The sequence below is a fragment of the Scyliorhinus canicula genome, chromosome 4 (assembly GCF_902713615.1).
Source record: "Scyliorhinus canicula chromosome 4, sScyCan1.1, whole genome shotgun sequence".
In the NCBI taxonomy this organism is placed as follows: Eukaryota; Metazoa; Chordata; class Chondrichthyes; order Carcharhiniformes; family Scyliorhinidae; genus Scyliorhinus; species Scyliorhinus canicula.
In genome coordinates, this window is record NC_052149.1 from 214,919,665 (window position 1) to 214,937,083 (window position 17,419).

Below are 17,419 nucleotides of genomic sequence, written 5' to 3' on the forward strand. Positions count from 1 at the left end.
CTGAGTGGGGTGGGAGGGGGGAGAGTTGAGGCAGGGGTGGGGAAGGCAAGGGGAGTGGCTTGGCAATGCAGTTGGTAAGTTGGTTGTGTTTGGGTGCGGATGGAGGGGGCAGCCATCTTTGGTGGGCCCAGACTGGTGAGGTGATGGAGGTCTGATCAGGGTCTGGGGTAGGTGATGATGGTGGGCCTTAGTAGAGGGGGACGGCAGAAACCCCTGGTGAAGATGGTAACATGGAATGTACGTGGGTTAAATGGTCTAATCAGTCAGTCCCGGGTGTTCGTGCACCTAAACAGTCTGAAAGCAGAAGTGATTTTCTTGCAGGAGACACAGTTACGGCTGAAAGATCATGTGTGGCTGTAGAAGGGTTAGATGGGGCAAACGTTCCCACTTGGGTTTTGATTCGAAGTCAAGGGGGGGTGTCATGATCTTGTTTAGCTAGAAGACGGTGTCTGTGCTATCAAGGAGGTGCGAGACCCAGGGGCCGGTGAGTGGGTTGCAAGTGGGGTATGAACAGTGGGGTTCGTGTTAGTGAATGAGTATGTGCCCAACTGGGACAATGTGGACTTTATGAAGAAGTTGTTAGGGTGTATCCCAGATTTGGATTCTCACCGATTGACCATGGATGGGGACTTTAATTGCGTGCTGGAGCCTAGGGTGAATAGACCAAGTCCCAAGTCACTGGTTAGGTTGGGGATGGCAAGGGAGTTAGGGACATTCATAGATCAGATGGGAGGTGGGCCCATGGAGGTATATTACATTATTTGGATGCGAGGTTCAGGTCGGGGGGGGGATCAGAGATCGGTGTGGAGTATGGATTCAGTGCCATTGGTGGATAATGAGTTCTGTGATAAGGTGGCACTGACAAGAACTACGTTGAGCTCAATCAAAAGGGAAGACCTCTGCAGCCATGTTCTGGGAGGCATTTAAGGTGGCCCACAGAGAGAGGGAGGGAGGCAGAGGTTGCTGGAAGATATTATAGAGGTGGATTGGAGGTACTCGATGGCCCTGACTAAGGAGCTGCTCCCAGAAAGAAAGAAACTGCAGGGGAAATTTGATCGGTTGACAATGGGGGAGGCGGTGGGTCAGCTACGCCGGCTAGGGGCAGTATGAATATGGGGAGAAGGCTAGTTACCTACTTGCCCAACAGCTGAGGTGGCAGGCAGCGGCAATGGAAATTGTGTAGGTGAGGGCTGTGTGGGAGAGGTGGTAACAGAGCCGGAGAAAATAAATGAGGTGTCGGAGGCCTTTACCGAGGGCCTTACAGAGCCGACAGGGGGGGGGGGGGCAGATATGGGGCGGTTCTTGGATGGGTCAATGTTCCCGGAGGTGGAAGAGGATAAGTGGTAGGCATTGGAGGAGCCACTGAGGTTGCGGGAGGTAATGGAGTGTGTGGGTATGATGCAGTTGGGGAAGGTGCCTGGGCCTGATGGTTTTCTGCCAGAATTTTATAAGCAGTTTTCAGCGGAGTTGGCCCTGCATCTTTTGGAGTATGTTCAATGAGGCGATGGAGAGGGGAGAGTTGCCGGTGGTGCAGGCGCCTATTTCGCTGATCCCGAAAATGAACAAGGATCCAATTAAGTGCACGTCATACAGACCCATCTTGCTGTTGAACACGGACTTGACATTGGCCAAACTGTTGGTGAGGTGATTGGAGGGGTGTGTGCTGGATGTGGTCTCGGAGATACAGACGGGATTTGTGAAAGTGCGGAAGCTCTCCAGTAATATTAGGAGGCTATTGAAAGGGAGGCCTGAGGTGACCGTATTTATGGATGCGGAGAAGGCTTTTGACCGGATGGATGGCGATACTTGTTCGAGATCCTTGGAAGGTTTAGATTTGGGCCGAAGATCGTGGCTTCGGTATGGCTATTATACGTGTCCCTATGGCGAGTGTGAGAACGAACGAGACAAATTCGGAGTATTTTGGGCTATATAGGGGGGCAAGGCAGGGATGGCCATTGTCGCCATTGTTGTTTGCATTGCAGATTGAGCCCTTTGGCGATTGCGCTCCGAGGTTCAAATGAGTGACAGGGGCTTGTGAGGGCGGGTGGAGAGCACAGGGTATCTTTACACACCGATGATTTATTCTATGTGGCAAATCCATTGGAAAGTATGGGGAGAATCATGGACTTGTTGGGGCAATTTGGAGTTTTTTCTGGGTATAAATTGAATGTTGGGAAAAGTGAGATCTTCCTGGTGAACTTGGGGGCCCTGCCGCTAAGGTGGTTCGTGTTAGATTTTGGTATCTAGGGATTCAGGGGGTGCATGACTGGGCTACGATGCACAAGTGGAACTTGATGGTCTGGTAGAGGGAATTAGAGGAGATTTAAAACGATGGCACACGCTGCATTTGATACTAGCAGGGAGGGTACAGGTGATAAAGGTGGATGTGTTGAAATATATCTGTTGAGGGATATATTTCAATCCTTCCCAAGACTTTTTTTCCAGAGGGTGGATAAACTGATCGCAGAGTTCAGGCAGGCAAGACACCGAAGGCTGGCAGGGCTTTGTGCGGGAGTGGGAATGGTGGGGGGGGGGGGGGGGGGGGGGAGCTTGCATTCCCAAACCTGCCACATTATTATTGTTGGGCACATTATTGGGCAGCGAATGCTAGGTGATGAGACGGTGGTAGAGGGAGGTGGGGGTGGGGTCTGGATTGAGTCCGGCTGGAGGAGGACCCTTGTAGGAGGACGGGTTTGAGAGCCCTGGCGTTGGCCCCGAGCAGTCCGGTGGTGGAGTCTTCAGTTAAGGTTTGGAATCAGTTGAGGAGGCAATTCAAATTGGGGCATATGTTTCTATATTGACCCCATTATGTAAGAACCGGGGGGGGGGTGTAAGAGAGGTGGTTGGAGGAAGGGATAGAGGGGGTATAGACCTGTTTGTAGAGGGTAACTGCAGGGTCAGAGGAAGTGCGAAAGCGGTTGGAGTTACCGAGGGGAAGTGAGCTCAGATACTGTCAGGTGCAGTGCATTGTGCGGAAGGAATTGCCCTCATTTCCTCGATTGCCGGAGTATACGCTGTTGGAGAAGTTGCTGGTTCTGGACGAGTGGGGGGGGGGGGGGGGGGGGGAGGGGGGATGATTGGGGGTGCCTGTAAGTGGTTGGGTGAGAATAGGACGGCCCTTGAATGCATTGAATCAACTCAACCTTTATTTGTGCGCGGATGAGCCTTTTGCAGTTTGCGGTGGTACATACAGTCCATATGGCTCGGACCCGCATAAGTGGGTTTTTCCCAGGAGTAGAAGATGTGTGCGAGCTGTGAGAGAGGGGGCCAGCGAACCACATTCACATGTTCTGGGTGTGCACAAAGTTGGGTATCTTTTGGGAGGCGGTGATTGAGAGCTTGTTGGGGGTCAAGATGATGTTAGACGGGGTGGGGCGGGGGTTGTGGTTGGGGTTTAAAAGGTGGAAAAATTGAAGAAACTGTATGCACTATGTTTATTTTATGCTAAGTTAATGTGCTTAAGTGTGTTTGAATTAAAATAGATTTAAAAACACAGTTGCTGTGGGTACTCTCAACTGCTTCCACTGGGTAAAAGGAACCTTTCCTTCCCAGTCCCTCCATTAACTCATGCAGTATTTACACTCTTTGTGCAGCCTGAAAGCAATTTTTTTTTGCAGCCTGCCACACTTAAATTGACATGAAGCATCAAATTATTTATGAATTACATTTTTAAACGCATGGTAAAAATAGATTTTGCCAGGGCCAGCAGTGCGCTGTGATAAATACCTCCTATTGTGGAGCTGGCCATAACTCACTCCAGGCCTTGTCACCCGTGACTTATTGAACCAGTCTTATTTACAGCGATATTTATTGTCTAACTGCTGGTCGAGCCAAATCCTCCAATTATTGATTCAACAGTATTTTGAAACCTGGTAACATTTTGGGGAGTGCGGAGTGGGAGGGGGGGGGGGGGGAAACAAATGGCTGTCAGACCTGCTATTTCAAGTGGGTCTCAAAGTGGCAGGGCAGGGTGGGGGGAGCAGTGGGGAGTGGGATGAATATTTTTGCTAACTGAAATGGTGCCTTCCTGATGCCAGCTGTAATTATGGCATTGGAGTCATTGCTGTCCAAGAAATGAACTCTCTAGTGTCAGTGATCAAATTGTGCCAGTCTTGGGGACTGGAGAGCGAAAGGTTTATTGTGACAGACCCTGAGGGCTAAGAAAGACAGAAGCCACGCAGTTGACTATGTTAAAGGTGATGTATAAGCAGAAATAACTGCTGTGCAATAAATCTCCAAGGTCCTGAAATTGCTGCATAAAAGTAACACAAGGAAAGCTACTGAATTTTTGTGAAAGTCCTCTCTCCCCTATTTTAGGGATGCATCAACCCACTTCAATTAAAGCAGCCAATTCTTCTGTTAACTGGCAGGAGGAGAGGATCTTTCAAAAGACTGTAAGTCCAAGACTGTAAGTGCAAGCACTTTTGAGGATGGCACATAGAAATGCAGGACGGCAACGCTATAGGTGGTGGGCACAACTACTGTGAATAGGTTATCATTGAAAATCAGATCTACATCCTGATTCGCAAACTGGAGAAGAATAATCACTGGATCACGGTGTAATCAGCGGCAACTCTCAAAGCAAGGGCTGGCTGTCACAGTGTGGAAAGGCTTGCTGCTTTCACTGTCAATTTCAATTGGTCTCTCTTTGCCATGTCTTCTTATTTTAAAATCATGTTTGTTCCCTTCCTATAGGTTGAGAGATCCAACATTTCTTTTTGGATCCTGTAACTATTTGAGAAGGAAAGGTTGACATTTGGTCAGCAAGAGGCGTACAGTCAGTGAGGCGAGAGTTTGACCTGAGTGAGATAGAAGCCGAATGAGTATATTTGGGAATTTGGCTCAAAGTGAGAATTCAGCGGATGGGGAAAGAGTTGCTTTTGTGAAGGTTTAATGCAAGAAGTGCAACTTAGAATAGAGTGCTGGGAATTGGGTATTGAAGGGAACAAGGTGCTGTTTTGCTTTCCAACTTTCTCAGTCTTCAAGCAGTGGTCTTACTGTGGTACAGGGGAAGAAGCTAGTTATTTGGTGAGTATCTGGTAAGTGACTGAGGGTTATTTGATGTCTCCGGTTCAAAATAGTCTTCCATAGAATCATAGAATCCGTACAGTGCAGAAGGAGGCCATTCGGCCCATCGAGTCTACACCAACCCGCCAAAAGAGCACTCTACCCCAGGTCCACTCCCCCGCCCACCCTGCCCTATTCCTGTAACCTAACCTCCACAATTTTGGACACTAAGAGTCAATTTAGCTTGGTCAATACACTGAAACTGCACTTCTTTAGATGGTGGGAGGAAACTGGAGCACTGGAAGAAACCCCCGCAGGCACATGGAGGACATGCAAACTGCACACAGACAGTCACCCGAGGCTCCTGTGGCACTATCTGGTGTGCACCACAGACATGTTATGATACATCAGGTGGAGGTAGGAACACCCGAGGGGGCAAACGGTTGAAGGACGGCCTGACCCCAGGGACCAGCTGCCGTCTGGACAGGTTTCGGCCTTCTGGAAAGGGCTGTCCCATCTATAGTGCAGATGCAGTCTCAGAGAGCCAGGGACTACATGAGGAGTCCTTCCCACTCTGCAAAGTTCCATGCTTCGGTGTCAGTAGTCTATTTAGCCATGGGGCCCCAGTAACTGAGACCAAATTATTGCAGGGGCAGTTATGGGAACCAAAATTTCCCTGCTTCAGCCACATTACCCACTGGAGTAACTTGTGGTGCTTGGTTGTTGGCCTGATTGGGATTGAATAAAACACCCCAGGCAAGATACTAAATGCTGGACTTTCATGTTCAGTATGGTTCAATAACTCACCATACGCAAGGCATTGGAATATGTTGTAACTTAGCAATTCACAGGTCAGGCCCCACTCTCCCTGTGCCATGAGCAGATTCTAAATACTTCATTTTCTTTTCACAGTTTTCATGCAAAACACGTAAAAAATAAAATACTTTGTTTTCTATTTGAAGGTGGTTCGTACAAAGGTAAGGTACCTTTGATAAAATTCCAACTATACGCACGCCTCGTTGAAAGGGAAACTTCAGAAGATTACTTCATCTTTAAGTACATTAAACGTGGTACCATTTACAAGGTAGTGACATCTTCTGACTAATTGCCTGTCAGCCAGTTTAGTGCTTCAAAGTCTAAACACTCAAATTTTATGATGCAGTAATATAACACAGGAACATAGGGAGTTGGGAAATAGAACTCGCCTTTTACACCATCCAATTCACTGTTAGCCACATCTGGCTTCAGCATCAGATTCGATCATTTTTCATCTTTTTCAGCATGTACCCATATATTTTCACTTTCCGCTGAATCAGTAATTGACCCAATTCCCTTTTGAATACTTCAACTAAGTCAGCACTTACTACACTAGGTGCCAGCCTATTCCATAAATCAAAAACTCCAAGCGTGAAGAAGTTATTTCTGAAGCCTGGTTGAGACTCTTCAGATTCCAATCATGTCCTCTGATTTTTATATGTTAATTTGGCACAAGATGCCTCTCTCAACATTCCTGTTATCAGAGGCCTTCATCGTTACGTCAGGAATTTTGATTTGTCCCGTCCTTTAATCCTTTGGAGTTGTTGATTTATTGAATAAACTGTTACCAGCTGCAGGGCTCAGGCATTTTATATGCAGAATAATTAATTGCTGGGAGTGAGCTGTAGGCTGTAATCTCATAAGAGCCTCAGATGATTTACTCAGAGAATAATGGTGACTTGGAAAAGATTCATCTGCAAGCTGCATTTTTTAAATGGGGACCGGTTTTGTAACGGGCAGGCTGGAATGGCGATCTGCAGCCGACTCTAGAAACACAAATGCTGGTCACTACGGAGGATCTGCATGGATTAATACTCTGATTTAAAAAAAATCTGTAGTGTCAAACCCGATTGCCAATTGCAAAAATATGACTGCACTGCACATTGAGTCTGCCTCTGTTGACAAAGACAGCAGTCCTGCACGCACCATTCTGTTGCTTGCGGCTCAGTCCTGCTCTGGGCAAGCCGAACGTATGTTTCTGGCTCAAGGCAAGGGTTGAGAAAAATGCGAGTTGGATGCTGCAAATGAAATTGGGAACGATACTTTCATTTTGTTTTTTTCTTTGGAGGGGTTGGGCAAAATCAAATCGACTCACCAACGTTCAGCCTGGTCATGCTGTGTTATGAATAGACTGGAGCATGATGATTCTATCAATGGCAGCACTACAGCAAGCAGCATGCTGCGTTAGTGCCTATTCAGGAGCCTCTTATTGTGGTTTTAGGGCAGGCAGGAGGAATTTAACAGATTCTTAAGTAATTTGCAATTTTGCCCACCAAAGTACATTTAGTTTGATTTAAAGGCTGCAGTTTTATGTTGGCTCTGTAATTCCGGCATCATTGGAAAAGCTCAGCTCGAAAGCAAGCTATGAAGAAAAGCAGTCGCCAATTTTTTGTCAGCAGAAGTTGACTTCTTTCCAGGCCATTGTGAAACTCCGTTTATGGGTATGTTCACTTGTTTCCTTTCATCCTGTCTCAAGAGCCAGGTATTAGTTAAATGCGGGGAGATAGAAAGTTAAGTCTCCAAATGTGATCACCCTCATGAGGACCACGGGGGGAATAGCTGATTGATTTCCCCATAGGGTTCGTATAATATGTGTTTCTGTAGTGAGTGGGCAGAGCTGGAGCTCGTTGGCATTTTTGGTAGGTCCAACATTTGGCATTGCATTTTGGGAGGTCTAACATAGAGGAGAAATATACTGTAAATGGCAAAACTCTTAGGAATATAGAAAGTCAGAGAGATCTGGGCATGAAGGTCCACAGATCTTTGAAGGTGGCAACACAAGTGGACAGGGTAGTCAAGAAAGCATACGGAAGGCTTGCCTTCATTGAATTGATCGAGTATAAAAACCGGCAAGTCATGCTACAGTTGTATAGAACCTTGGTCAGGCGGCACTTAGAATATTGCACACAATTCTGGTCGCCACACTACCAGAAGGATGTGGAGGCTTTGGAGAGGGTGCAGAGGAGGTTTACCAGGATGTTGCCTGGTCTGGACGGTATTAGCTATGTGGAGAGGCTGAATAGACTCGGATTGTTTTCATTAGAACGACGGAGGTTGAGGGGTGACCTGATAGAGGTCTACAAGATTATGAGGGGCATGGTTAGAGTGGATGGGCACGCACTCTTCCCTAGGGTGGAGGGGTCAGGCACCAGGGAGCATAGGTTTAAGGTCTGTGGGGCAAAGCTTAAAGGAGATGTGTGAGGCAGGTTTTTTTACACAGCGGGTGGTGAGTGCCTGGAATGCGTTGCCAGGGGAGGTTGTGGAAGCAGATACATTAACGGCGTTCAAAAGGCATCTTGACAAATACATAAATAGGATGGGTATAGAGGGATATGGCACAACGGCTGAGGGCTTTGGCCAAGGTTTGTGTCATGACCAGTACAGGCCTGGAGGGCCGGTTCTTTATAACTGTAGCATAACTTGCCAGTTTCTTTGTTCTTTTAATGTAGCTCCCAGACCCAGGCCAGCAGTTGCCGATAATCCTGGGCTGGGATCTTTGTTTTGAGTGCTGCAGTCTCACCTTAATTTTCAGTTTAAAATAAACCAGTTTGCCCTTTCAGTCCACGCCTCCAGGAATTATTACATTGGTGACGAGGATCAAGCACAGGATCCTGAGGAGATTTTTCAAAACTCGGCGGTGACAACTCCGATAAGAAATAAAGCAAAAAGAAAAATCAGGAAATGCCCCTTTTTGGGAAGCTCAAGCCTGATGTGGAGGACTGGTCCCACTATGCTGAACGCATGTGCCACTTCTTCCGCGCCAGCAGCATAGAAGGGGAAGACAGGCATAAAGTAATCCTTTTGACAGCATATGATGTTCAGCATTATTAAGAGTTTAACTTATCCTGCAGTGGTTATCACTTTTCCCTCGGCGCTGAGGACCCGGGTTCAAATCCCGGCCCTGGGTCACTGTCCGTGTGGAGTTTGCACATTCTCCCTGTATCTGCATGGTTTACACCCCCACAACCCAAAGTTGTGCAGGTTAGGTGGATTGGCCACGCTAAATTGCCCCTTAATTGGGAAAAAAAATAATTGTGCGCTCTAAATATATTAAAAAAACCCCAAAAAGAAACAAAAAATATGTTCACTGAGCTGGTGGATCTAGTAAAGAGCCATCATGACCCCAAACCGTCTGTAATCCTCCAGCATTACCGATTCAACACGACAGGGAGGATCCCTGAGGAACCTGTGACAGAATTCCTGGCTTTATTAAGGAAGCAGGCCGAATGCTGCGAGTTTGACCCACCCCGACTGAAATGGCATATGACTAGCTGATGTGTGGGATCAATAATGTCGTGATGCAAAAAGGATTGGCGGCAGAACCCACCCGAGACCTCAAAAGGATGATGGAATTTTCACTATGCTTGGAGAACACCGTGAAAGGGGTTCAAGAACTCCAAGGGATGATGGACAGTCGCGTTCTCAGGCTGGGGAGGGGGGAGGGGAGGGGAGTGGTGGAGGACCCTTATACAGAAAAGCCAGCATTCCCAGTGAAGGTTCTCATGTACATCACCCACCACCAACTCAAAATTCAGCCATGACGTCCTGGCATCTCAAAAGGTGGCCAGATAATTCTACAAGTACCCGGAAGACTACAAGTTTCAGCCGCAAGACTGATGTAAATGTGGCCAAATCACGGCTCAGGCAGAGCTGCCAGATTCAGCAGTATACACACCGCCCAGGTTGGAGACAAAGCCACCTCGTGCCATGGCCTTGCAAGTCTATCAGCCCTTTGAGGACAAAAACAATGCAACTAAACTGCATCGTCACCACTAAGGTTATCCCAATAACTCTTGGTCAACAGCATTCCCTACTAATTGAGGTGGATACAGGAGCTGCTGTCTTCATCATCAGGGAACAGATGGTCATCTTGTCCCGGGACCTGTGTGACACCAGGAGCACGGTGGCCACACGTGCAGGGGAACCTTCAAAGATTATGGGGATCACTATGATCACAGTTACCTATGGGCAGCAGACGGCTTGACTCCCACTCATAGTTTTTTGAGAACCAGGACCCACTGGCTCCAAAGGATGGCAGGTGGATTGTGTGAGGTCATTGGCAAATACCCGAGGTATTCCAAGAAGGCCTTGGTAGAATAAATGGAGCAAAGGCAGAGATTTATATGGACCCCGGTGCCCTACCCAAATATTTCAGGGCACGCTCTGTCGCATACGCATTATTTACCAAAGTAGAGACCTAACTTGAGCGTTTAGAGAGCCTTGTCGTAATACAACCAGTGCAGTTCACAGTGTGGGCTGCACCAGTAATCCCCGTCCTCAAGCCCGACAGGTCGATCCACCTGTGCAGGAACGATAAACTAAATAAAGCCTCACGTTTAGAATGGTACCCCATGTCACTCAAAGAAGATTTAAATGCCAAAATGGCAGGGGGTCAAACCTTCACCCAACTATATATGAGCCATCCCTACCTCTAGCTGGAATTAGATGAGTCATCCAGGAAATACATGATGATTAACACCCCTGAGGGCTTATATGAATATACATGCCTACCCTTCAGAGTCTTGTCCACACGTGCCATTTTTCAGCGCATAATAGAGAACTTTCTCCGAGGGCTACCTAAGGGTGGCAGCATACTTAGACAACATGCTAATCTCAGGAACCATGGAAAAAGAGCACCTAGAAAACCTGGAGAAGGTTTTGAGATGATCGTCTGACACAGGAGTCCGTCTCAAATGAGAAAAATGTGTGTTCCAGGCAGTCGAAGTGATCCACCTAGTGTACCGAATTGATAAAAAAGACCTACACCCCATGGAGGATAATGTTAACACCATCAAAGAGGCACCGACCCCATGAAATACAACAGAATTAAAACCCTTCCTAGGCCTCATAAACTACTAAGAGAAATTTATCCCAAACTTGGTCACTTTATTGTCACCCCTGCACACACAGTTAAAAAATCAGCAGAAGTGGTTGTGGTAGGTGCCAAAGGATGAAGCCTTCACAAAGGTGAAGGAGCAGTAACTGTCATCAAACAAGACAGAACTTGTGTCAAGAAGTGATGGCTCTTGATATGGAGTAGGGGCACACTCTTCCCATCGATGGGATGTTAATACAGAGAGATCTGTAGCATTTGCATCCAGAAGCTTGGCGGATGCGGAAAGATGCTCTTCTCAGACCAAAGAAAAGGACTGGCTAATATTTTTGGGGCGAAGAAATTCCACCCAAATGCTTTCGGCCGACATTTCACAATTGTAACAGACATAACCCCCTGCTGAGCCTTTACAAAGAAGATAATGTGATTCCCCATCACCTCGGCTTGGATCCAACACTGGGCATTATTGTGACCAAAACTCTCTCAGGCACCACCCAGGAATACACATTGCCAACGCGGATGCCCTGCGTCACATCCCGCTGCCAAGAAACTTGGCCTCTCTGTTGGCATTGGAAGATGTCATCAAGACCTTGGAACGTCCTGGACACTTTGCCAGTATCTGTGAAGCAGATTTAAAGCATGGACCCAGAAGGACGCCACTCTGGCAAAACTGCGGCACATGATCCTCAATGGCAGAATCCGAGCACACCCCACAGATGACATGAAGCCCGTCCTTACTAAATGATAAGAACTGAGTGTAGAAGATGGCGTCATCCTGTGTGGACCCAAGTAGTCATTCATCGCCCAGGTCAGTGCCCAAACTGGACAGAATTACCCAATGGATATCGTGGGGTATCCAAGATGGAAATGCTCACCAGGAGCTACGTCTGTGTGGCCCAGGCCCCACACAGACATCGTGAATCTGGTGAAACAATGCTCCTTGTGCCAGGTGAAACAAGAAACTCCCACCTTTGCCCTCTTTTCACCCCTGGGAATGGCCAGGAAGACCATTGGTATGAGTGAGTGCATGTGGACTTTGCTGGCCTTTTCTTGGGATCGCTGTTCCTCATTACGGTTGATGGTCACTCAAAATGGTTCGGAGTACATCGTATGTCCTCCACAACCTCACATGCAACAATAGAAAAACTCCGGCAGGGTTCCTGTACTCACAGCATACTAAAGTCCTTTTCAGGTTAAAATAAACCAGTTTGGCCTTTCACTCCGTGCCTCCTGGAATATTTGCACCAAAGCAATATACGATGAATGATGCTGCTTAAGGCTAACTGTGGTGGTGGTGGTGGAAACTGATACTTTGTGGTTTTGATAGATCTGACTGAGAAGATATCTTAACATTTAAATGAAACCACTGCATGTGTCGTTTTTTGCCACTTGACTGGGTCCTGTTTTCACTTAATTTCATTCATTTAACACACTGACTGTGGGAATTTATTTACCATCTTGAAAAAACGTTCAATGATTTTTGTTGTGATGGAACAACAGTCTAACAACAGTACACAAAAAGCACATGATGAGGTTTCCGGCCCAAAATGTGTCACTGAGCTGACAGACAAGGGGCGGGATTCTCCAGCAATCAGCGGGCGGGCCGTACCAGGGGCCAAAGACTGGCGTGAACCACTTCGGCGTCAGGCTGCCCGGAAGGTGCGGAATCCACCAGCGCTGAAGGGCCTCCGCCGGCCGCGCGAGTTGGCGCATGTGCTGGAGCGCCAGCGTGTTCTGGCGCATACGCAGAACCACTGGCATGTTTCCTGCGCGCGCGCAGAGGGTTTCTTCTCCGCGCTGGCCTGTATACAGCTCCGCCGGCCATCGCGGAGCTTTATACAGGCCGGCGCGGAGAGAAAGAGTGCCCCCACGGCAAAGGCCTGCCCGCAGATCGGTGGGCCCAGATCGCGGGTGAGGCCACAGTGGGGCCCCCCCCGCGGGGCCGGATCCCCCCCCCACGCGCCCCCGAGGACTCCGCAGGCCGCCCTCAAAGCCAGGTCCCGCTGGTGTGGATCTTGTCTAATCCACGCCGGCAGGACTGGCCGCTCGGCCCATCAGGACCCGGAGAATCGCCGGGGGGGGGGGGGGCACTGCCAACGGCCCCCGACCGGCGTGGCGCAATCCCCGCCCCCGACCAAAAACAGGCGCTGCAGAATTCGGCAGCCGGCGTCGGGGTGGAATCCATGCTGCCCCCCGGCGATTCTCCGACCCGGCGGGCGGTCAGAGAATCCTGCCCAAGAAGTGAACCTGCAAGAAAATGTCACTCCGTTGATCAATTAATACTGGGAATCCATCATTTCACCAAACAATTTCATAATAATAGCTGTTTATAAAACTCTTCATTCCTGATGTACATAGGAGACGAGATAACCTCCCAATGAACTTGTTGCTAGCACATTTTAACAATTATTTTGGATGGCCAAAATTTGCTTGTGGCAGACAACTGTCCACAACAATGCTGGCTTTCCCTTACACACGAGACACAAAGTGCTGTTAAAATTTGTCATTGCTTTGAAATTACAGGAATCATCAATCAGTCCCACTAAACAGGTCGAAAATGTAATTTATCACACTTTGTCAAATAGTTTAAAAGTAATTTGCACTTATCCACATTGATGTTGTCATTTAAATAACTCCAATGTGAGTTTGAAAGTAAAGGGGCTGGTTTCTCCGTGCTGTGATGCCCGGATTATGTTTCCCAATGAGATGGAGACTCGGGCCCTGACCCGATCGTGATGCTCCGAACCACCCATCCCCCACTGCTACCTTGATAAGGTCCGCGACTGCGCGTCTGTGGGAGGAGGTAAATTAATGCAAATTATCTTAATGATCCATTTGCATCCATTTTGTGGGCCCGGCACTCTATACTTTAACCCTCCGTGACTCTCCGGTTCCCAGGGCCGGGAAACATGTGGGCGCGGATTACGTGTGGTCTCCACCAGCGTGGCCCTGGCGTAGTGGGCCAAAGGGGTAATACCTCAGGGCATTTGCCCCTAGAGTCCATCCGAGGGTCACCTTCCCCTCCTACAATGCACTATCTGCCCACCCCACCTCTACTGGACCTCAACCCCCAATTCATACCACCTCCCCCCCCCCCCCCCCCCCCAGGGGCATCTTTAACAGGGAGGTCCTGCCAGGGATCCTATGAATAGGGAGAACCCTCCAGGTTCCCATGAATAGGAAGATCCCCCTTCCCCCCCAGGACCCCTTGCTGAAGAAACTGCCCATCGGGACCCCGTAACTGGAGGGACCCCACACAGAGACCCATAACTAAAGGGACCCCTCCTGGGGACCACTGACTAGAGAGACCCCTGCCAAGACCCTGTAACTAAAGGGACCCCCCAGGACTCCCTAACTGAAGGAACCTCTCCCAGAGACCCCCTAACTAGAGGCACCCCCCCCCCCCCCAGGGCTCCCTAGATGAAGGAACCCCCCACAGGGACCCTCCACTGAGACCCCCTAACTAAAGGCATCCCCCCAGGATTTCCTAACTGAAGGACCCCCACAGGGACCCCCCACAGAGACCCCCGAACTGAAGGAACATCCCACAGAGACCCCCTAACTAAAGGCATCCCCCCAGGAGTCCCAAATTGAAGGAACCCCCACAGGGATCCCCCCCCCCCACCCCCCACAGAGACCCCCTAACTAAAGGGACCCCCTGGGACTCTCCAACTGAAGGAACCTCCCAAAGAGTCTCCCTAACTAAAGGGACTGCCCAAAAAGACCCTCCCCCCCCCCCACCCCGCAAGAAAAGCTGGAGAGCAGTCCAGGGCAGTGAAAAAGAATTACAGCTGTACCAGTTACCTGGAAGCTCCACATACCCATTCCTCTAGTCGGCTCTGATTGACAGCTTCCATAAACCGCTGCAGCCTTGCTTCATTCATCTCCCTTCATGGATAAATGACTCTTCTGATATGTGCATTGCAATCACACATTTGAGTGATTGGAATGTACTTAGTGCTTGGAAGACACTTACATCTGTGATTAATGTTTGTAAACATGGGGGGTGGGATTCTCTCATCCCACGGCAGAGTGGCCACGCCATCATAAACACCGTCACGTTTTATGACAGTGTGAATGGGCCTTTCCCAGGACTAATTCTGGTCCCTATAGGGGGCCAGCATGGCGCTGGAGCAGTTCACGCCGCTCTAGCTGCCGATCCAGTGCGAACTGGTCGCCCAGGGATCCGCGCATGCGTAGTGGCACCGGCGCCAATGCGCATGCGCATTGGCTTCCTTCAACACGCTGGCCCCAATGCAACATGGCGCAGGACTACAGGGCCGGCACGTAGGAAATAAGTCTCCCAGCCAGAGAGGCCAGACGGCCGATTGGTGGGCTCCGATCTGGGCCAGGCCACATCGGAGGCCCCCCGGAGTCGGAGCCCCCCTCCTCCACCACAGACCGCCACCTGACCCTTCCACGCTGAGTCCCCGCCGGCTGAGAGCAGGTGTGGACGGCGCCAGCGGGACTCGCCGTTTTCACGACGGCCCGAGAATTGGCGGACCAGCAGCCTAGAGCGACCCCCGACTGGCACGGTGCCAACCATGCTGGCACCGATTCTACGCTCTGCGGAGCATCACGTGCCAGTGTTGGGGCGGCGCGGCTCGGTCGCGAGGTTCTCCAGCCCGGCCCAGGGTTGGGAGAATCACGCCCAGGATTTTACCAATTAGGGTCTGGACTGCTCTCTAGCCTCCAGACAGGGGTCTCTTTTCTGTGGGGAGGGGCGGGTTCTGTGGGGAGGCATTCCCTTTAGTTAGGGGGTGCCTGTGTGGGATCTCTTTAGTTAGGAGGTCTCTGTGGGTTCCCTCTTTGGTTAGTGAGTCCCTAAGGGGTGGGGGGGGGGGGGGTCTCCCTATTGCAGGTGTCCCTAAGGGTGTTTTCCCTATTATAGGGGTCCCTGGGAGGGTCTCCCTATTGCAGGAGTCCCTAGAGGGGTCTCACTCATTAGGGGGTCACTGGGGGGTCTCACTCATTAGGCGGTCCCTGTGGGGGGGTGGGTTGGTTCGCCCCAGTATTTGGGGGAAGGGGGGCACCCAGGCAATTCGGGGGTGGGAAGCTGCTTTGCGGTGAGGTGGAGGGGGATGTTCGGCGCTGATTTGAAGTCGGGGCGGGGGGGGGGGTGTTGTTTCGTTATTGGGTCGCCTGCTCAAATTGGCAGCCCGATAGCGGGATTCCTTTGTATTCCTCGTCAGGCATGAATTTGCATGGCAAGGGATAGGGAATTGCATCCCGATTTGCACTGCCAGGGGGATCATAAATTGGTTGCAATTCTCCTCTGGGGGGAGAACATAGTCTCCCAAACAAAAAATTCAGCCCGAGATGCTTTGAACTTCAATCTGGTCATTGTTTGTGAGCAGCAAGGAGGAATTAAATCGTTAAAAGCAAAAACATTTTAGAGGATTTGCTGTTCAAGGATTTCAAATGGACCTGTATCAATTGCATGAACTTGGATTCTAGAGAGGCATAAAGAAAATGTTTTTATTCCCCTTTTCTGTTTACATATTTTCTCCTCTTCATAAAGCATTACTTGGCAGGGAACCAGGCAAGCCACCTGCCACCAGTTCTCAGCTGGTGATTTTCCACAACCAGCCTCGAGGAGCTGCCAGACAGTAGCCTGGTCGATCAGCCTTTCGATTGTTCTTTTCTCCTTCTGGGCAAGCTCTTTGCCTTCAGCTTGGGGCCCTTTTCTCCCCCCCGCTCATGTTCCCCTCTCCCAGCAGACCACACCCCTCCCTTATACCCTGCCTGAGATAGGAGCCACGGTTAGGATCAATGCTATGAATTTTTCAAACAGTGGGACTGATTGATAATTCAGTGCAAAAAACACAATTGCACTTCTATACAAATCACGCCAGTGTTAAATCAGAGATACACACCTATGAAATATGCCAGGAGTATAGCCAGTACCACAGAGGCAGCGATAGCACACAAGGCAGCACATTTCCAGCTACAGTACTTCGATGGCTTCTTAAGTTTAAAAGCATTTCGGGAGAAGGTGCTTCTAGGTAAAAGCCGTGGTGGTGGAGAGTAGACAGTACCAGAGGTTAAAGGATAACCCGGCGTGGATGTACTGAAGAGAGGTGTTGTCCCAGAAGAGGTCTTAAAAAGAAAGTGCCTGAAAGAGAGAAAGAAAAGAAGCTTAGAGTGCGGCATACCCATGGGACTAAAAGCACTTTTGTATTTTATAGAATTTATCAAATATACAGCGCAGAAGGAGGCCATTCAGCCCATCAAGTCTGCACCGGCTCTTGGAAAGAGCACCCTACCCAAGCCCACACCTCCACCCTATCCCCATAACCCAGTAACCCCACCCACCACTAAGGGCAATTTTGGACATTAAGGGCAATTTAGCATGGACAATCCACCTAACCTGCACATCTTTGGACTGTGGGAGGAAACCGGAGCACCCGGAGGAAACCCACACACACACGGGGAGAATGTGCAGACTCCGCACAGTGATCCAAGCTGGGAATCGAACCTGGGACCCTGGAGCTGTGAAGCAATTGTGCTTATCACAATGCTACCGTCTGGTTAGTCAGAAGA

General features: G+C 49.5%; 1 protein-coding gene across 22 annotated transcripts in view; it reads right to left on the reverse strand.

Annotated features, from left to right (window-relative positions):
• Window positions 1-17,419, reverse strand: part of LOC119965371 (teneurin-2-like) — a 3,273,255-nt gene that overhangs the window by 244,989 nt on the left and 3,010,847 nt on the right. For all 22 annotated transcript variants that reach the window (XM_038796070.1, XM_038796068.1, XM_038796065.1 and 19 more), the window contains one exon: window positions 16,753-16,991. In XM_038796070.1, coding sequence (XP_038651998.1) covers window positions 16,753-16,991 — 239 coding nt within the window. The remainder of the gene's footprint in view (window positions 1-16,752; window positions 16,992-17,419) is intronic.